General features: G+C 41.6%; 8 protein-coding genes across 8 annotated transcripts; 1 reads left to right on the top strand and 7 right to left on the bottom strand.

The window, feature by feature from the left end:
• Positions 1–2,489: 2,489 nt before the first annotated feature.
• BDB00DRAFT_910214 (uncharacterized protein) lies at positions 2,490–3,113 on the bottom strand (the record flags this gene model as incomplete). The annotated part of the gene is made up of 1 exon (XM_053128652.1): positions 2,490–3,113. The coding sequence occupies exon 1, from the start codon at positions 3,054–3,056 to the stop codon at positions 2,490–2,492; it is 567 nt and encodes a 188-aa protein (XP_052978751.1). The 5' UTR covers positions 3,057–3,113.
• Positions 3,114–5,892: 2,779 nt separating this feature from the next.
• Positions 5,893–7,360, bottom strand: BDB00DRAFT_828433 (regulator of Vps4 activity in the MVB pathway-domain-containing protein). The gene is made up of 5 exons (XM_053123852.1): positions 6,974–7,360; positions 6,799–6,883; positions 6,640–6,723; positions 6,329–6,550; positions 5,893–6,251 (listed from the first exon to the last, which is right to left on the bottom strand). Exons 1-5 carry the CDS (start codon positions 7,228–7,230, stop codon positions 6,228–6,230), a joined length of 672 nt encoding a protein of 223 aa, XP_052978750.1. The 5' UTR covers positions 7,231–7,360; the 3' UTR covers positions 5,893–6,227.
• Positions 7,361–7,440: 80 nt separating this feature from the next.
• Positions 7,441–8,258, bottom strand: BDB00DRAFT_434315 (uncharacterized protein). Its single transcript, XM_053117377.1, has one exon. The coding sequence runs from the start codon at positions 8,109–8,111 to the stop codon at positions 7,515–7,517; it is 597 nt and encodes a 198-aa protein (XP_052978749.1). The 5' UTR covers positions 8,112–8,258; the 3' UTR covers positions 7,441–7,514.
• A 224-nt stretch (positions 8,259–8,482) lies between these two features.
• On the bottom strand, positions 8,483–11,551 carry BDB00DRAFT_765425 (Sac phosphatase domain-containing protein; the record flags this gene model as incomplete). Its single annotated transcript, XM_053119509.1, has 12 exons — positions 8,483–8,768; positions 8,878–9,013; positions 9,162–9,488; positions 9,626–9,726; positions 9,814–9,947; positions 10,034–10,131; positions 10,221–10,404; positions 10,487–10,587; positions 10,685–10,817; positions 10,884–11,010; positions 11,081–11,445; positions 11,519–11,551. The coding sequence occupies 12 exons, from the start codon at positions 11,549–11,551 to the stop codon at positions 8,483–8,485; spliced, it is 2,025 nt and encodes a 674-aa protein (XP_052978748.1).
• A 362-nt stretch (positions 11,552–11,913) lies between these two features.
• Positions 11,914–13,322, bottom strand: BDB00DRAFT_434356 (14-3-3-like protein). The gene is made up of 4 exons (XM_053117378.1): positions 13,022–13,322; positions 12,665–12,939; positions 12,225–12,568; positions 11,914–12,115 (listed from the first exon to the last, which is right to left on the bottom strand). Exons 1-4 carry the CDS (start codon positions 13,085–13,087, stop codon positions 12,063–12,065), a joined length of 738 nt encoding a protein of 245 aa, XP_052978747.1. The 5' UTR covers positions 13,088–13,322; the 3' UTR covers positions 11,914–12,062.
• Positions 13,323–13,345: 23 nt separating this feature from the next.
• On the bottom strand, positions 13,346–14,277 carry BDB00DRAFT_434240 (uncharacterized protein). The gene has a single exon (XM_053117376.1). It carries the CDS (start codon positions 13,951–13,953, stop codon positions 13,429–13,431), a length of 525 nt encoding a protein of 174 aa, XP_052978746.1. The 5' UTR covers positions 13,954–14,277; the 3' UTR covers positions 13,346–13,428.
• A 1,051-nt stretch (positions 14,278–15,328) lies between these two features.
• On the bottom strand, positions 15,329–16,192 carry BDB00DRAFT_828420 (40S ribosomal protein S16; the record flags this gene model as incomplete). The annotated part of the gene is made up of 4 exons (XM_053123851.1): positions 15,329–15,377; positions 15,492–15,658; positions 15,759–15,936; positions 16,160–16,192. 4 exons carry the CDS (start codon positions 16,187–16,189, stop codon positions 15,330–15,332), a joined length of 423 nt encoding a protein of 140 aa, XP_052978745.1.
• A 945-nt stretch (positions 16,193–17,137) lies between these two features.
• BDB00DRAFT_828416 (acyl-CoA dehydrogenase/oxidase) lies at positions 17,138–19,091 on the top strand. The gene is made up of 5 exons (XM_053123850.1): positions 17,138–17,421; positions 17,524–18,263; positions 18,349–18,580; positions 18,671–18,811; positions 18,896–19,091. Exons 1-5 carry the CDS (start codon positions 17,338–17,340, stop codon positions 19,013–19,015), a joined length of 1,317 nt encoding a protein of 438 aa, XP_052978744.1. The 5' UTR covers positions 17,138–17,337; the 3' UTR covers positions 19,016–19,091.
• Positions 19,092–20,566: the final 1,475 nt, after the last annotated feature.

Raw genomic sequence — 20,566 nt, 5'->3', positions numbered from 1 at the left:
ATGTTGTGTCACATTCTGCTACAGATAAGTAACCCAAAGATTTGAATCGCTTGCTGTATGATCAAATACTGTAAGTTTGTTAAAAATAGACAGCGTTCTGACGGTATGTAGTGATACTGTATAGTGGCAGCGTATTACTAGTGGTGAAGATACAGTAGAATATTCTTCGGGTGACGCTATGCACCACGTTGTGCATATAACGTAATGTTATTCCTCATCCCACCTCGGTTTCAACTTTACCGATTTTAAATTTTGTAGTCTGTAATACCAGAGACATTATCATTCTCAGACCTTTCTCATACACAATGGAATACTTTAAACGCGGCGCTGTGGCACTTGAAGCTACTGAGAATGTTTTTCTTGCGATATCATATGCACGTGACATTTTCTTTACTGTCCGGCAAATCCAAAGGAAAACTTCTACCTTTTTGCCATCTCGTAAGGTGTCACTAAGTTGTATCCAGCTTGGATTTTACTATGAAGACATTGTGAGTTCATATACATGTACGGCATTTTCTATTTAACATATTTACCTACTCAACTAAATTTCCATATTCTGGGATAAGGCATTATGGCATCTTACGTGTTACTCATTGCTGTCGCTGGTGTACCCATTGAAATACTACTGACCTTTATTGTACTACAGCAGAAGGACATCTTTCTCAATTTTGTCAAGAGATCTAGTTCCATTTGAGAATTTATTTCAGATTTCAACAATAGGCTTGAGCAATAACAACATACGCCGAGCTTGAAAGTCGTAACGAGTATCATAGATTTGAAACTGCTGTTTCTTATTGTATGCACATAGCAAGCTATTCGAGAGCATTCTCTATTCTGTTTTCTACCAGTTTTGTAGAAAAGCTTTACAATTGGTGTGAAAGTTCGGTAGTTTATGTATCTTGTTGTTTCTTATTGGGGTGCTTATATGTTTCAGTGAGATGTGGTAAAAAAACGTATGGTGAGAATAAAGGTTATTGGTACTACGTACTTTAAGTGATGGGTGGTGGTGCTTTGCTTACGATGCCGAGCAAGGGGCAACAATACTGTATACTACGAAAAGATCGGTAAAAGCAACCTCAAAAATAGGAATATACTATATAAGCCGATTCTTCGAAAAGCGGAATAGGAAGAGCACTGTTGAGCCCTCCAATAGCATGTTAGAGACTGCACCCTACTTTTGCCTTGTTTTCCTTTCTTTACTCCTTTTATTTATCGATGCTAGTTTGAAAAGTGGTACACTAAGCTTAATGCTTTTTCGATTCTCAATTCAAGTCCATGCGTGTAATGTCCTTTAAGGTATCCAGTACTGACTTTTTTCTATACAAAGATTCACTACTTTACGCGTATCATACGTAGCAACTACATACTGTTTTTAAATAAGTATTCCAACTCAAAGTTTTGTCGTGTATACTGATATTGGGAGATTTAAGACAATCTGTTTTTTTCAAAGCTGCTCGAGCGACCAAATTTTCCCAAATTTTTACATATGCGAGTTTAAACATCCGTTACACATGTCCTCACTACTACACTTTTTTCAGATATTACTGGCGCATGCGTGGGATGGCAAGTGGCGTTATGCAATTGGAGTGAGTGGCACAGAGTAAAAAATGATACTGGCGCAACTATCTTAAATAAGTCACATATTATCTTGTCTTCAGATCTATGACAAATAGGTTTATTCGCGAAGAATGTTTATACGATGAATGGATATATAAACGTGTCCGCTCATGCTGTAACGTTACAAAGGCTTACGTTGTAAACAGTCATCAAGCGTGGATGTAGAATAACTACAAAATCTTAACAATAGCGATCCCATCATCCATTTCCACGCTTCCAGCTTGATTATACAAAATATGGTGGGGCATCTTCTTCGCTATCACACTAGATGTTCATATCCTCTTTCCATTGATCTCATCAGCATGACAGTGGGTATGTTTATTAATCATCATTATTTCCTTCAAACTTTGCAAACTGATTTTTCAATGTATTGGCATTTTTATAGTTCAACAGCAGACCTTCCTTCCGTCCTGCAGCCATGCATTCTTGCCAGTCCATGCGCTTCTTGCCTTTAGCCATTCGTGCCTTCTTATACTTCGCGACAAACTCCATCCCTTTCTTGTACAGTGCTTTTCTATCCTCCAAAGTAGTTGAGGAAGAGGGGGTAGCAACGTGTACACCATCGTCATTGTTGTCGTTGTTATCATTCACAGCGTTGTCATTGTTATCATTCACCGCGTTGTCATTGTCATCATTCACCGCGTTGTCATTGTTAACATCATTGTCATCATCCTCCAATTCGTCCAGCTTCCGCTTTAGAGCTCGTTGTTCGACTTGAGCATCTTGGATAGCTTCACGTAACCTTGGTTTATCATCATCATCAGCGAGAGCGAGTATCTTATTGTAGAATATCTCTTGCTTGTCGAGTACTCCTTTTATAAAGTCGATGAGGTGGGCTTCATTTCCAATTAAAGACATGTAGTGGTCAACGGCTAGTGACTGCAGCATTTTTGTTGTCTCATCGTCGCTGGAAAGCTCACTGAACGGCATTGACTGTGTGAGAAAAAGTCCAAAGCTGGCAAATGGCTCACGTTTCTCCGAAGCTGTGAGTGACGAGAGACTTTCCTTAGCCATGATAAGGCACTTGCACCCCAGCCTTCACATGGATAGCGCCTACAACCAAGAACATCACTCGATTTAAGAAGATTCGCTACATCATCGTACAAAGTACCGCTACAAATAATGAGCATGATTGGATCCTTTTCGTAACGTCGATACGCTTGTAAAGAGTACATGATCAATCTTTTCATGAATTTCTTGTCCACCCGACATTGAAACTCTATGATGATAGGCGCGAGCTGAAAAGATGACGAACGAGGTGACAAAACAAGATCAGACCGACTTCCATTGCCCCACTCGCTTTCCGCAACAAAGTAGTCATCTGCCGTTTTGACTAGAGCTGTTGTTATGATCTTGATAACCGATGAATTGCGTGTTATGGATTTCGCCATTAGATCCGACCCTGGTCGTAAAGAGAAGACGCCAGGAAGGCCAGCCATGGTTGACAATTAAGTAGACAATTCGGTTGACAATTCGGTTGACAACTGAAAGTTTTGTCAACCCATTTGTCAACTCAGCAGCCCATTTGTCAACCCATTTGTCAACTCAGCAGCCCATTTGTCAACCCATTTGTCAACTCAGCAGCCCATTTGTCAACCCATTTGTCAACTTAGCAATGAGCTGGATAAACCGTTCTTCGTGAATAACCTATTTTGTCATAGATCTGAACGACAACATAATATGTGCCTTATTTAAGATAGTTGCGCCAGTATCATTTTTTACTCTGTGCCACTCACTCCAATTGCATAAAGCCACTTGCCATCCCACGCATGCGCCAGTAATATCTGAAAAAAGTGTATCTGGTACCATAATAAGCGCTGGCAATACGAAAAAGCTGGCGTTAATCGGAATTTATCAGCCCAACCTCGAGAAAACGACATGCTCTCTGTATTTGACGGGATCGAGTACTGAGAAACTATATGTCGTTGAAGCAGAATCCATCACTGATTTTGTTGGACTTTTGTCAGAAACTAGAGCGAGAAACCAGGTCAGGCAGCACATTATCTGGCCTGGCATGGTAAATGGAAAGCACCAACAGGAGATTTTAGGAGACAGAAACCATCTTTAATTACAAAGTAATTTTTACCCCCCTGAATAAACATAATTCGATATGAAAGATTCTTCTTTTAATACTTGTTGATACTATGAGCAAACAAGGAACAACACTAGGATTCTTCTGATTTTCCATGTTTATATGCAAAAGTAGAATTCCATTATAAACTCTGGAATTCATTAAAGAAGGATACTTGAATTATTCAATGTTTCAGACAATAAATTCTTAATCTTAAATTAAAGCTTCTATCCAACTTTTCCCCTTGAATACCTGTGTAATTTTTATATTGATGCTTTATTAAGTATAGTGAAACTGCTTTTTTGCAGTATCCTGTAATCTTAGGCTAATATTTTCCGCTGTGGAGGGACACAAATAAAGTCCCTTCTGTTGCCAAGAAAAGTCCAAATGGTTGGTATCATATGATTTGAGATAAAAAATATATTTATACCGTATTGTTCACTTGGGTAAGTCTATTGCGAGGATATCCATGTTTTGATTGCAGGCTAATGTTTGGAAAATACTATCTTAAAGCAAAGAAAAGTCAAGTGTAGTAAATGCCGAAGCAACCAATAAGGAAGAAAGACTCAACTGTTGATCGTCCGGTGTATAGTTTGAAGGATGGTCGACGAACTGACACTGTGTACGTTGGAAGCGGAGATGTAGGAATAGGGTGCTTGGAAATCGGAAAAGCGAACAATCAAAAAAGTGAGCTGACAGTATGATCAAACACCAGTTGTGATGTACGACGTGCTTCCGAAGTTGTCAACCGATCATCAAATTTAATTTACTAGCTGCACATTCTAGGATACAATATCAAGGGTACGTATAATGTGTTGAAAAAGTAACTTGATGTTGGCAAGGATACTTACTATGTGTCGCACAATTCTAGCGATGTTATTCTTCATGATAAGGATATTTATCCCGCAAGGGAATATCACAAGAATTCGCTGCTCAAAGCCTGCAGCATATCCGAGAAAGAATTATTGCATCGTCCGGTTGTGCTCTCTCCTCGAACTCGCAGCTAATGAAAAGGAAATAGCTGAGGAAACCTACAAAGTCTACAGTAGTTGTGAGCTACAACTGACAACATTACCTATCCATCCCTCCCACTATGTTTCTCGTTGGCTCATTGTCGTATGCATCGTTTACACTATCAGCATAATTGCCAGCCCTATCTTCTTCAGCATCAGCAACATCCTCATCACCGACGTCAACAAGCATAAGACAAAAAAGCACTTGACTCCACATATAGTGATTCCCAGTTAAAATCTCCCTTGGATACATTCCACCTTCAATTGTGGCAACTTTTATGATGGGACATTCAAAAATAAGAAAGCATACAGATTCTATATGAAACTCACCCTCACTTTTTTTCAACCTCATTCGCTTCAACCCTTCAAGACCCCCTTTGGGGTTGATCTAAACGGGAAACCACTGCACCAAGTGCACCAGCTCAGCAGAACAATATTTCTTGTATGATTGAGCATTTATCCATTGTCATATCGCATTTGTCATCATTCTCCAGTTATTAATCACGCAGTGCCAAATATACTAGAGCAGAGCGAAAGGTTATGCGCTTAAAAACAGATTGCAAACTAGTTTGCAATATGGTGTTTCTGGTCAGAATGTATCTTTGATGGACCACAGTGCAAGCATTCATTCGTGCATAGATGATTCATAACGTGCCCACGACGGGGTGATGCAATACATATTTTATCATTTTAAGAATTCAATAACCTGCCTGACTTCAAGTTATATATAATTCTTCTTACTAAATAGCTAGACATTTCGTTGATATTATTTATGCCTATATTGCAATCACATTCTGGCGTCCACACTGTGTATTAAAGTACTGTATACATCCATGATGGTCCTGTTATATTTGTATTAATAAATACTACAAGAAGTATCATTGAATCAACCTATCTAATATGATTCATATGGTAAGAAGTGATACTGCATAAGATTATGCATTCCATGATAAAGAACTACTTCTGCCTTCTAAATTATTTCGCCTTGTATATGTTCTTGTGATATTGGCGGTGAGGAAATTTGCTCGTGCAAGACTATTGAGCTAGTATGCACATATTGTCTTTTCATTCAGGCAGCAGTTGTTATTTCTATCTGCTCTGATAACTCAGTATTGTCCTTGTGTGTACGTGTGGCAGCTTAGCGCAGCATGCCAATAACGTGCTCAATATTTTTGCGTTTGTACTTTTTAACTTTGCTTTTACTCTACTTTTTTAATAAAATGATTCCCACAAGTTTATTTTACACCTTACATATATGTATATTGGTTTAAAAGAGACAGAGAGAGTGACTGAAAGAAAGAATCAAAAGAGGATGTTGAGGGTATCAATTTATATATGGTCATTCCATTTTGTTTTTTACTTTCGTTTCAATGCTTCCAACCGTCTGGCCAAAGAATCAAAGTCATTTGGATCATCTTGAGGTTTAGGAGCAGCAGGGGCGGGCGAGCGCTTTGTTCTGGGTGGCATGTTGGATGGAATTTTAGGCAGGTCAATGGAAGGTTCGCTAGGCGGCTGTGGTGGCGAAATTACACTTTCATCGTTCTGTTGCTCTGGTGGTGATTGTTCCTACATCATAGTGGATTAATAAAGTAGCTAATTAAAAATCAGATATGCATGACGTGCTTACCGAAGCACTAGGTTTTGCCAGAAGAGGAGGCTCCATTTCTGCCGGATATGCTTCAGCTAGTCCACCACCGCCACCACTCGAGCTGTCATCATCCAAATCATCCTCAGCCTCGGCAGCCAAGATGCTTGAAGTCCACGGTACGTCATAGGACTTTGCAATTTCTTCGAGATACCGCTCAACTAGGTACGGGTCGGGGGCACTGACCTGAAGCTTTGAAACTACCTATTGTTTTTTCATGCATGTACATTATGCGATGAGCATATAGTTTTTCAATCATAAACCATTATTTTGAGGATCCTTTGTAAACATACCCTATCATTCACCACCTGGTCAACGTTGTCAAGTGCATTTAGCACAAATTCTTTTCCATATCTTGCAGCAAATTGATCTCTGACCTACATTATCATACAGCAACAGAAGCACATGAGCATCGTAATTCAATCTCTTTCTCTTTTGATGATATCACTAACCGCAGCCAATTCTTTAACTTCATCAGTACGAGGTGTAGCCCAGATCAGCGTGTTCACTGCTTCAGCAATACCAGGATCGCATTCTCTAGTTTTCAACAATATGATCCATGACCATTATTATTTAATAGGGTTCTAAGATACGCGACATTAAAGCCAAGAAACAGCAACGACTTACTTGTATTGTTCAATCAATCCAAAACGTGCGAGTAGTAAATCACAATACAGTTCGAGCATTTCCATGGTCTCCACCAGCAGATCTTCACGAATGATATGTTCGACTCGAATACGTGCACTTTCCTCTTTGCCTTTATCGAGAAGAGTTGCAATCTCTCGGCGTTGATGCTGACCGAGCGAATTCTTTTTTGCCTGCAGCATTTTTAGGCGATTGATGGATAATTTCAGGTGTACTTTGAGTTTACTTGGTTGAAACATTGGTAATCGCTTAGAAGTGGGCGGCAAAATGGAAATGAAAGCGAGTAGAAACGTTCTTGTCGGGTCCGGGATGGCGCGTCACCGCTGCTGTTGCTGCTGGGAAACAATCTTATAATCCACACACCTTTGCATGGATAGTTTTAGTTGCTATATTAGGACACACTAAAATCAGAAAGAAACTGTCAGACATGACATACACACAAGATAACCTTGTAACAAATGGTTTTTATGTGTAGCTTATTTAAATTGTTTAGAAATCGGAATTGATATATTTCTTTGCATTTTTATGCTTGGGTATGGCCGTCGGCACTAGCATAAAGCCGTCGTTGTGCCTCTGTAGGAAATCTTTCTCGTCCTCCTGCTCCAGCAGAACTAGCAGCATCACCGCCTGTAGCGGCAGTAGCTGTGGAACTCTTATGTCTACCGCCGTTGCCACCATTATTGTTGACATCCAATATGGCTTGAGCAGCTGCAGCCGTAGCATTCAAAACATTGTTTTGTAGCGTGGCCATTAAATGTCTTTGGTGTTGGCTTCCATGATACTGAGGATATTTCCCGGTATTCAAATATGCAGCATATCCTTCGTAGCGTCTTCGCGCGTTTCCGCTCCAGTCGCGCGTCATCTGCACGGTAGCCACGCGTCGTGGTATATCCACATACGTACGATACACTTGTTCGTCGATCGAATGTGTCTGTAACTTGGCATGATTGTCATCCAATGCTATGCGGTTAAAGTAGTTGTAGTATTGTTGGTATTCTGGAAACGATTCGAGTCCGCCTGGTGAAGTCGACTGATCGCTCTGTACAGCCACAAGTTTATCCACAGTACGAAATTGCTTGGTATATCTATATTCGTTACAAGAAAAAAATAAGAATATCATAAAAAACAACTCATAACTTGAGTTTACAAGGATTTATGTCATGCTGATTGTGAACATATGTTCAATCGTCTATGTGGAGTAAACATACGATCGCTTGTACACAACCTACATTTCGTATTCATGTCGTTCGTTACTTGATACTTGCGGGTCTAGACATCGCTTAGCTATATTTTCAATCACCCATTTTTGTTTCGTGGGCTGGATCGCCTCTTCTTCGGGCGTTTGTTTTTTATCTGTCGTGACTTTGGCAACAGCTGGCGGACGTGTGCCTGGAATAGGCCGGACAGTAAATGGACTAATTCCTAGTGCTGCTTCTCGTGTCAGCCTATGTGTTATCAATGTCAATGAAGTCTTGAATTTCACCGGTGTAATTAGTGAAGGGAGAATAATGATACATACTCCGTATCCTTGTCATGGCCATTCATGGCAACTTGGGGAAAACGATATTTGAGAGTTCCATTCATGTTGTAAGCAAACAATGTATCCAAAGACGTCAAGTGACGAGGGTCATAATACTCTGACCAGTATCCATGATATGGATCGCTCTCGTCGGGATTTTCGGCTGGTTTGCGAAGGGTGCTGGGAATATGAAACGCTGATGGATCCACGTCTTCGTGCTTTGGTACAAGCACTTCAGTTGAGCACCATTTTCGGTAACTAAGAAAAGAGGGAGAGAAAAGCAATTAAATGGAAACATTAAAATGCGTGAGCATATGCATGTTCTTGTATCGTTTAAAAAGTTAGAGAACTATGATAGTATATTTACTCTCGCCGTGTTGCTTGAATTCGAGGGTCTTGATTGTGCAAGTGATAATCAGAATTCAGCTCCCATAACATCGGCTGACCGTCCTCGGTGACAAAGTTGCCTAGAAACAAGTTGATGGCATCCTGCTTGTCGGCATCTATGATGGCCATCGCGAGGAAAAGGGGAAACAATAGTCAGGGGAAGGACATGCAAATGTTAGAAAAACGTATTTTTTTGATACAGAATAAGATTTGGTTCTTACTGTCTGTCGCTATAAGCAACTATAACCCCATTCAATAATATACCTGAGAATGCATTTGCATAGAATCTACGGATAGTCTCAATCATATCGCGAGGATGGCTTGTCCATTGGTTGATCTTGCGATACGTTTCCATGGTGTTGACCAGATGTGAACCACCATACTGGAGCGCGATTGTGTCGCCATGATCATGATACATTTCCGTAAAGATATTTACAGCGTCTGAATCAAAATCAATTTTCGGCGAAGAAACTACACCTAACGCATACAGCTGATGGCCAAGAGCGCATTTTCCCATCAGAAACTGGGCGGCGTTGGTTCGGTCCAAGCAATCAATACAGTTAGTACGCAGAACACCATGTTGCCTGGATCCTTCTGAGCGTTTTGGATTGCCACTAGTAGGATTCTCCTTCAATCAGTACAAATGTTATGTACAAACACACATGCACACGCAGAGAAAAAAAGCACTCTTCTTCTCTCAGTTGATTTTTCTTACGCAGAAGTTCGACGCATAGCATTAATATAGGGCTCGGGACCGCTATGAAAGAACCCTGTCGAGTCGATGGTTTGCTGAGCAACGGTTTCCAAATAGCCAATAACATCTTGGTTGCTACGAGGATTTTATTGAAAGGTACCCGTGTCAGAGTTCGATTTTTGTGCCAACAGCCCCTACTCTTAGATTAAGGAGGTACCTTACCTTTTGGATGCCCTTGACATATCCCAAGCAATGTACTTTATCCTTTTATCCTCTGGCAAGAATTGATTTAAGTATGTGATGGCTTGTTCGAACTCGCTTCCCAGAATAGATTCACGCTTATGTGCTTCTTTTTGCTAGATAAACATATGAAATGCTGATTGAATAACTACCCATCACTCTTGAAAACTTTAAGAGGTCAGAATAGAGGCGATCCGTTTACCTTGATCAAGTTTAGTACAATGCACGGTGTCCCGTACCTTGCGAACAGGTTTTCAAAATGCAATGCAGCAGCTGTATAAAATGGATCAACCACGTTCACTAAGTAAAAGAAACAAGCGCAGCATAAGACATTAATAGTGAATGTCGACAGTACTATTATCCTAATCCTTTTAAAAAAGGCATCTTACGTTCAATAGGAGGCTTTGGTGACATGTTTGTTGGATCTTGTGTCCATATCAAAGGGATAGATCCTCGGTGTTGCACGTAAGATGAATAGCGTGGGTTGCCAAACAGTCGATCAGTAGAATGAAACGACGTTGTCGTCATTTCTGCAACGATCTGTTCCGTTTCAACGTCGTTCGCCACAAAACCCTAATGACATCAAGTATACATTATAAGTGATTCTTCATATGAAAAATATGTAAGGAAAGAGAGAATGGGAATGAAAACAAACCATATCATTGACACCTCGTTTGAGAAAGCGCGCGCCAGCAAAGTGTCTGGACCGTCGAGCAATTAAAGTAATAACAACATTTCGACCGAGCACCGATATCTCTGGATGACAGTATAGAATGGAACGTCTCGATTAGTAAAAAAAAATGAACAGAAATACTTCTTTCACTTTTGTAAACTAGATATCTATCCAGCTTACTGGCTTGATCAACGAATCCGTAGATCAGAGGAAGAATCCATCCAGAGCGACTGTTGAGGTCCTTGAAGCCCGATTTCAGCAAGTAATGATTCCATACAAACATATCGTTGTGGCTGACAGGCATTTTTGATTTCTTTTTACCACCTGCACCGTCCTCGTCGTTGCCATCATATTTTCCATCATCCTCATCTCCACTGACGCTGTTTTGAGTATCCATTGTCGGTGGCGGGCCAGTCATATTGACCTGAAGGGTATTGGTGATATCATATGTATAGGAGAAGTAGAAGTTTTTGGTCAAATCGATATTTTGAAACGTAGCAATGTAGCTATAGATACAAGTAAACAATTTAGTATATAACTGGTTGATAGTAGCAAAAATAATGATTATGTATTTACCGAGCTTCATCTGAATTCTTGTCGACTTTGACTTGAGGCCCAATAGGTACAAGACGTGTTTCATCAATATGATAGACATAATGACCGCCTATCAACGCCACCTGTTTGACGTTGGTGATAAAAATAATGTACCACCCTTGCGTAAACCGGATAAAGCCGACAATGCCATAAATGCGCATAGGAACAAGTTGAAGGCCGCCTACGGACATATTGCCATACTCGATCATATTCAGTAGCCTTGTCTTTTCCGCTTCAGAGTACACCACATCGTCTTCGATCACTACTAGCTCCTTGGGGTTGTTGCGATGGATTTGCAGGACACGATATTTTTGCCTTGATTGATTGGTGCCTATCAAATAATACCGCTGTTTCGATGGATTTATGTAGGATCCAACTTTAAAAAAGATATAAAAAAGTCTCAAAAGAAGGGATCCTTACAGTTTTGGTCTCGTATAGTTCAAAGCTGCTCATGACAAAGCGATAATTAGCAAATCCAGGGACATCTTCCTTGGCATCGTTGTCGCCGGTGGCGTTGTTCTTGTTGTTGTTGTAGACAGCATCAGCAGCAGCCGATGAGTTATTTTGCTGCTGCTGTTTTTTTGGTGCTTCGGGTACGGCAGTTGCCAAGTACGCTTCATTTAACGAGTGTTGCGTCTCATTAAAGATTTGTGCATCGGGATTCATTTGTGTATATGTAGAGCGTAATATGTATTGATTAGTTCACGGAAAAGAGAGCAACAAAGGTACGCAATAGGGCCCACAAATTTGAGATATGGAGAGAATCAATATATTGAAACAAAAAAACCGTATTCTTTTTTTAAGGTTGAAACGCATCAAACATGCGTTATCATCATCATCATCATCGTAGTTGTCATCATCGTCATCCGTAGAAAAGAGGGGGAAACAGTGAAAAGAGAGAGAAAAACACAGTATATATAATATAGAGATGAAAGAAAGAAAAAATTAACGCCTAATCTCTTATCTACTTGGATTCTTCAGCCTCTTCACCCTTGGCGTCCTCATTCTTATCGGCTTCTATTCAATACAAACAAGCAGATGTGGTGAGTAGAAAAGAACACTCGAAGAAGATCCCGATTCCATGTAATTCTGTCTTCTTCCCAAACAAATGATAAAGCTCACTTACCACCCTCCTGCAAGTCAGAGGTCCACAAGGTCAAATTGTCTCTCAGCAACTGCATGATGAGAGTAGAGTCCTTGTAAGATTCTTCCGAGAGGGTATCGAGTTCTGCAATAGCATCATCAAAGGCCTGCTTGGCCAAGTGACAAGCACGGTCGGGAGAGTTGAGGATTTCGTAGTAGAACACGGAGAAGTTCAAAGCAAGACCCAAGCGGATGGGATGAGTGGGTGCCAACTCGGTCTGGGCAACGTCGGTGGCGGTCTTGTAAGCCTCATGAGCCTGGGTAGCAGATTCCTTGCGGGACTCACCAGTAAGGAACTCGGCGAGGTAACGGTGGTAGTCACCCATCCTGTATTAATCGTGTCAGCCCGTATTGTTGTGAATAACAGCACACGTTTAATATAAAAGAGCCAGAAACGCGTCTCTTTTCTTTCTGAAAACTCACATCTTGTAGTAGAAGACCTTGGATTCACCGCCCTGAGCGTTGGGGATCAGGTTGTCCTTCAAAACGTTCAGAATATCAGAGCAGACGTCCTGGAGTTCGGCCTCGATCTTTTGGCGGTAAGCCTTGATCTTCTCGACCTGGGCAGCGTTGCCCTTGCCTTCCTCCTTTTGCTCGATGGAGGACACGATTCGCCACGAAGCGCGGCGGGCACCAATGACGTTTTTGTAGGCAACGGAGAGAAGGTTACGCTCTTCAACGGTCAGTTCAACACCCATCTATTCAGGAAAAGAACGCGTTGCCATTGTTTATAACTCATATCTTTTTATCCTCTGTGATGTGATGTGATTCGTTTCTTACCTTGGAAACTTCCTTGGTGTACTGGACCATTTCTATTGTGAGGCAAAGAAAAGAAGTTAAAATCATTAAATGAGTCTATCCATCATAACATATGTGAACGAGCTCTTTCTTGGGGAGATGGAATGAGACGGATGGCCAATGCAACTAGGATAGTTGATATGAGGGAGGGAAGGAGAAAGGGAGAGTTTTGGAGCGGGGAGGTGACTCATGACGCACACGAAACGCTTCTCACGCGTTTCATGTCGTCTTGTTCCTCTTTTCGTCCAGAAAACACAGTATAAAGAGATGTGGAGAGAGAGGTGCGAGAAAGAAAGCAGGATTATAGCATACCATCGTAACGCTCGGCTTGTTCGGCCAACTTGGCCATGTAGACGTTGTTTTCGCGTTCCTAAGTACAAACATTTGGGTTAGCACCAAGGAGGGTCTGGGTCGTTGGAGAACACGGGACAAAAAGCTCTCGAGTCAAGAAGAGGTGCAAGAAGAAAGAGAGAAAAAAAGAGCGCGCGAGAGGCTAGGAAAGCATATCGATGAACGACATGTTTCACGAAAAGAACCAGATGGAGGGCTCGGATGAGTTTTTGGTCGCCAATTCGACCAACGGATGTCACCAGGCTCGACAAAAAAAGGTCGTTTGCTTTACACGCGCAGTGGCGTAAAGAATGTGCGATGAACGTCGTTTCATTTTTTCTTGACAGAAGAGAAATGTAACGAGAATAGCATATCGTATGATATGTTAAGTTTCTCTGCCTCATTTTTGCCGGCAAACAAGAAGAGAAGATAACAGCCATCGTGGAATTGCTCGCTCGCTCCCTTTCTCTCTTTCTAAAGTGATTACGCCCCTCCCACCCGCCATAAAAGCAAGTATGGAAAAGAAACAGGTTCACCGTGGAATGGGAAGAGATTTGACAATTAAATGAACTTACGGTAGACATTATTATTTTTTTACTTTGGGAGATGAAGCTGGAAGAACTCTTGGGTTGTCAAAAGGGAAAACGCGATGCGGGCAGCGAAAATCGAAGGTGCATCCTTTGGTTACGTCAACACTCTATGCGGGTTTTAAAGTGTTGCTGTTTCACAAAGCACAGAACAACCAATAGAAAGCAGAGGGGCCCGATGGGGAAGCGGGTTGAGTGAGGGTTTCTCCCTGGTGGCTCGTTATTCTTTGTTGGTGTACGGGCCTGTAATAACTGGATTGCAATCGGCTTCTATTAATAACCTTTGACGCTTGGTGGATCTGCTTCTTGTTTAGACTTTTGGGCTGCGTATTTAGCAGGTCTGAAAGCATCCACGATAGCAGATACATGATTTTGCTCTTCCTTCAACTTCTGACAAAGTAGTTACACTCTTCCTCTCTCTGTCTCTCCCTCTCTCTCGCTCATCCCTCCCTACGTGACACAAAGGGCACTTGACGTTCTCATCAGTATAACATTACATACAGCTCTACTCGTATCTCAGCCAAAACTTGCGTGCATGCGGTTCCAGCAGGATAAATTTTCATTCTTTAAACAATGAAAATATGTTCTTACTGATGTTCCAATCTCGTGCTATTGACAACACGCACCCGGTAATATCATGGTGCTTGTCAATACTAAGCGATGCGGTCCAAATCAGACTTCTCTGCGCGCGAATATATTACCAGATCAAGCTGGGTTTACAAACACCTTTAAAAAAAACGTGCCACAACAACAACATCGGGTAAAATAAAAGCGACCGAGCTATTCAAAATGAGGTATTCTATCTCGAATGTAAGCACCTGTTCTTTGTCCGTATTGCCAGTTTCAAGCCAGACAACTTATTCACCAATAGTAGGTTTCAGTGATATACATGCATACCAGAAATATAGTTGCATTGATAACGACCCTTGAAAAAAGTTAATAGCCTTTTGTCCTTTTTCTTCGCTTTCGGATACGCCGCAGTATAATCTACACTGTACTTGATGTTTATGATCTGCAACGATGTTATCGGGGCAAAGATATATATGCAGACTCGAAATCATCACCCTATTCAACTTTCTACCAAAACGACACATGCTAATAGTAATAGAACATAGCCGAGTAGCGTATCAGCACTACATTCGCTGCTACTGCTGCTACTACTATTACTACTGCTAAATGATTCAAACATGACAATAGCAACAATGTAGAACAAAAATATAGCTTTCTCTTGGTTTGTGCTGCAACACAAAAGACACGATGCCCCATACTTCTTTCTTCATTTATATATAGAATGATTGAAAATATAAACATTGTTCCGCATAAAAAAGATACATGATGCAAGAAAAGAAGAGAACACAACGTAGAAAAGTATTTTAACGGTATGACTTTTGGAAGCGGGCACGGGCACCTGGACCGCCGAACTATTATATAACAATAAAACATCATGATAATTAGTATCCACATGATCGCAACATAAGATTCCCCCTCTAACCTCTCTCTGTACGCGTGTGTGTATTGTGTATAGAAAAACATACCTTCTTGGGCTCGCAACGACGGGGATCGGCGACAAGGAGAGTACGGTCGTACTGAACAAGGATTTCCTTGATCTCCTTCTTGGAAGCTTCATCGACGTACTTTTGGTAGAAAGCGACGATAGCCTTGGCAAGAGCCTGACGGATAGCGTAGACTTGAGAGACAACACCTATTATAACATTCCCAATTAATTTCTAATTCCACATATCTATACAACCCTTCAAGGTCCTCCACATAAATATTCTTTTTTGAAGATAAAAATAACGTACCACCACCCTGGACACGGAGACGGATGTCGACGTTGGCGAAGCGCTCCTCACCCAAGAGCAAGACGACTTCGTAAACCTTGAACTTCAAGATTTGGGGCTCCAAGAGCTCAAGGGGAGCACCATTGACGCGGATAAGACCACGTCCACGCTTGCAGTGGGCAACGGCAGTAGCGGTTTTCTAACAAATATAAAATTCAACGAGAATTTAATTTTCTGAGGTAACATTGCTGAATCGTGGAAAATGAATCGAATCGCGTCCGTAGTATTTGATGTATTATATCGATGTTTGTCGTTTCTTCGGTTTTCCGTAATCGATCCAATCGCATCCATGTTGCATCCATCGTTATCCATCCTTCTACAGGGACTGTTCGATTCATTTCTTAGTGGATGGATATACACACCTTGCGGCCGAAAGTTTGGACAGCTTCCATGTTCAAAGAGGGAGGTTGCCAGTACTACAGGCCGCCAATGTCCATGTGTAGCTCGGCTATATTGAAATTCCGATAGCTCTTTTTCTTATTTAAAGCCAAGATGCACCGCATAATAGTTTGCTTGCTATATTACTTGCTGTTCCATGATTACAACCTTTGCTAATAACACTGCAGTAACCTAAAAGCTCGCTTGCTTTATTGATTGTTTTTTAATGATTACAGCATTTGCTTATAACACTTGAATGTAAAAGAACTGTATATAGCACTAGACTGTAGTTGATACATGATTCATTGGTTTGCTTTTAATCTTAACGCAGGGCCTACGTATACAATAGGTATCATCCACTACTTCTCGGAAAGTTCAAGTCAGTGTACTGTGGGATAAATTGTTTGCTGCTTAAATGTTTAAAGAGAGGTATACCTCTACGCGTAGTGGCAAGATACCAGTAGAAATTAAGGAGGGGTGTTGCATGAAGCTCTCGTTGTTATACAGGAACACTACAGCTACTAAAAATGTATACCATTCAAGTTTCGGCTCTCCCACGATCATTTGTGTTATCATGACAACACCCACGCACTCGCTATCAATTTATACACTATGCATACAAGGCCAAAAATGCAACTAAAGCACACGATTGCTCACGTACAAACACACATTAATACTCGCGTCAAGTATTTCTGATGATGTATTTATAAATAAAGAACGCTGCTCTAGATACTCATGAGCTTTTTTTCTCTCGTAAAACTCGGTAAAGCCAATGTGTATCAAAGCATCACCACAAACGCATATTTATTGCAAAATACAGCATGCATACTACACACAAAAAAAGAGTACACCAACAGGGATTTATTCAAAAGCACACACTACATAATTGGGATGCTTAGTAATGTTTATATAGCTTTCTTTCTCATGACATTAAAAGAAAATGATAGTATGTGCGTGTTGGACTTACACACTCCAAATGCATATAACACGACGTTGGGAGCTACTAAACCTAACACACAATACCCACGGCTGGGCCATATTTTGTCATCGCAACTGAATAAATTCCCCAAGCATTGAAAAACAGTAAAAAGCATAAGCTTTTTCCACCCTTTTCCTTTCTTCTCTCTTCGCTTCTTCTTTAATTCAAACCAATCAATCAATCATGGCCACTAGCACTCTACTCGACCCTAGTCTATTGTCTCCCAAGTTTCACGAACTATACGCGAAAGCCAAAGACTTTATTGAGGTAAAATAAACTGTATACATAAAAGCTTAGTCTAGGGACGCCTTTCTTAAATCAAAAAGATATGTAAAAGATATTGATTATTTTTGAATGACTGGTATTTAGAATGACTGTATTCCTGCAGAGGCACTCTACGAACAGCAAATGGGCAAAAACGAAGACCGCTGGAACGTGCTTCCCCCTGTGATGGAAGAACTTAAGGTCAAGGCACGTTCGCTTGGCTTGTGGAACCTGTTTTTGGGTCACGAATATGGCCAATACGGCGGTGGTTTGAGCAACTTGGAGTATTCGTTGATTGCAGAAATGCTAGGCCGTTGTGGCATTGCTTCTGAAGCAATGAACTGCTCTGCTCCTGATACGGGAAATATGGAAGTGTTTGCAAAGTATGGTACGCCGGCACAAAAGGAGAAATGGTTGAAGCCTCTATTGAACGGAACAATTCGATCGGTATTTGCCATGACAGAGCCCGCTGTGGCATCATCCGATGCTACCAATATTGAGACCAGTATCCGTCGTGAAGGCAATGAATATGTCCTTAATGGCCGCAAGTGGTTCGCATCCGGAACTGGCTCGCCTAACTGCAAGGTGTTTTTGGTCATGGGGAAATCGGACAAGGATAACGCCAATCGTCACAGACAGCAGAGTTTGGTGATCGTTCCACGCGAGACCCCCGGTGTTCAGATCGTCCGTCCTTTGACCGTTGTGGGCTATGATCATGCTCCCCATGGTCATTTTGAGATCATCTTCTCTGATTGCCGTGTGCCTGTAGAAAATATCATCCTCGGTGAAGGCGGTGGATTTGAAGTAATCCAAGGGCGCTTGGGTCCTGGTCGTATCCATCACTGGTAAGAATTTACGGGAATAGCATGGATAAAGAAAGAGGATGAAGAGATGACAATGACAGTGAGCTAATTATAGAAATATATTCAGCATGCGATGCATTGGGATGGCTGAACAGGCCCTTGACTTGATGATTGCTCGTGTCACTGATCCATCTCGAAGAACGTTCGGAAAAACCTTATCCGAGCATGGCACTATCGTTGCAGAAATCGCCAAATGCCGTATTGAAATTGAACAGTCGCGTTACCTTGTCCTCAGTGCAGCAAAGAGAATCGATGAAGTTCAAGCAAAGAATGCCAAGCGAGAAATTGCCATGGCAAAGGTATTTGTTTTAGACTGCTATCATACTGTTACATCAAGTAGCATCATAGTCTTTGTACATACTGACAGAAAGTAATGTGATCAATGGCAGATTGCTGTACCCAATATGCTCCAACGCGTTGCTGATCGCGCCATACAGGCATTTGGCGCTGCTGGTCTTTCTCAGGACACCAAGTTGCCTCATATTTTCGTCAATGCAAGATACTTGCGCATCGCCGACGGACCCGACGAGGTCAGTAATAATAGGAACAAATCGGTCGTAACGCAAACAGATGAGACTGATCTAGACGTTTCTTCTTTCCAATCAATATTATAGGTCCACTTGCAGCAACTTGGCAAAGCAGAATTGCGTCGTGCATCTGAAATTGTTGAACAGCAGCAGCGTCAAAAGGCGAAAAAAGAACAGCTACTTGCTAAAGGATCCTCTAGGCTCTAGGCCAGAAGGAAACTATGCGCTTCCTCTATTTTATGCAAAAATAAAAAAAACTTTTATTGTTCCGAACAAAATGAAACACTTGCCACGATCAGTATACTGAAACCCAACACCCCTCCCAAAGAACCTTCCTTGCCCAATTTTCCATAATCGTTGTCTACGCTTTTCTTCTCTACTTTGCAATACCGACAACAACAATAACAACAACGGTCGAATCGCCGGTTTCCCAAGCAACAAACTTGGACGCGATGATGCTATGGACGGCTTCAATAACCGTTTCAATCAAACCGAGTTAGATCACGGTATCGTCCCCGAAGAACTCCATGACCTCGGAAACACCGTAGCCACGATTCTTTACTTCATTTCTATCGGTTGTTGCGTGCTCGTGATACTCGGCTATGCATTTATTCGCTATTTTGACCGGTCACACGATCGCTTGACGCTTCGGTTGCTGGTGTACGCCAGCATTACCCATATTGTACTTGGCATTGCCGGTGTGTTCCGCATTGATTCGGACTTGTGGATAAACAATGATGCCTGCCAAACAATCATGTTCTTTTACGTGTTTTCCAACGTATTCACCGTCATTATCATCACATGCATTGCTGTCAATTTGCAAATTGTGTTTGTCCATGGCATCAGGCGCAATTTGCATTTGGGGCGCTGGTATTTGGTGGTATCCTTTGTGTTCTCTTTTATCACCGCGATTATACCTATATTTCCATGCGTCCAAGCTTACAAGTACAATGAAAATTTGCATGATTGCTGGTTTCAACAGTCCAATGATCATGTCACGAACATATGGGCTTTCATTGGCCTGTATCTTTGGCTCCTTATCTCCATATTCTATTGCTTTATTGCACTCATTATGGTGTTGTGGAAAATGGGTGTGGAGGAGTTGAAGATCAACGAGCATTTGCGCAGTCAGACGGCAAATCGCCAAACCAGCGGTCGTCAAAAATGGGTTTATCGTTGGCCATGGTCGCTCTTCTTCCGTCCGCCACAATCCGATCCAGTTCAAACAGCCATACGCCCTCATCAGCCAAGCGAAGATTCCAGTGTCAATGTCGACAATACTGGTGATAATGATGGCAGTGGCGGTAATAACGAGCAGCAACAGCAGCAGCAACATCATTTGTCAATACGGCCAAGATATATCCGCGCTGCCGTTTTCTCACGAGTACACCGCACTGTCCATACTCTCCGTGTATTAAAGGAGCAGCGACTGAAGATGTCCTATGTTGCCAAAGTCGCAGGCCGAGTGATATGGTTTCCAATTAGTGAGTATATAATATCATTGTTCCGCTGTCGTGCTGCTGTCGCATATTAATGGTTTACCCTGGCTTCAATTCCTCTTCCTTCGTGTCGCAGCTCTTGTTCTAACCCGCATATGGGGGGCGATTGGCTTTGTCGTCGCTTACACAAAAGGAAGGCCAAACCCGTTTCTGTTGCTCATGTCATACGCAAGCGTGCCGATGCAAGGTGAGCAAAACTCTAAACTTTCTTTTTCTGATTTGATTGTCATTGTTGTTGTTATTGTCACTCTCAAAGAAC

Source organism: Zychaea mexicana, assembly GCF_025766255.1.
Source record: "Zychaea mexicana strain RSA 1403 chromosome Unknown BDB00scaffold_47, whole genome shotgun sequence".
Taxonomy (NCBI): domain Eukaryota; kingdom Fungi; phylum Mucoromycota; class Mucoromycetes; order Mucorales; family Lichtheimiaceae; genus Zychaea; species Zychaea mexicana.
The sequence above is the reverse complement of the archived record's forward strand: the minus strand, read 5'-3'. Positions and strand labels throughout refer to the sequence as shown.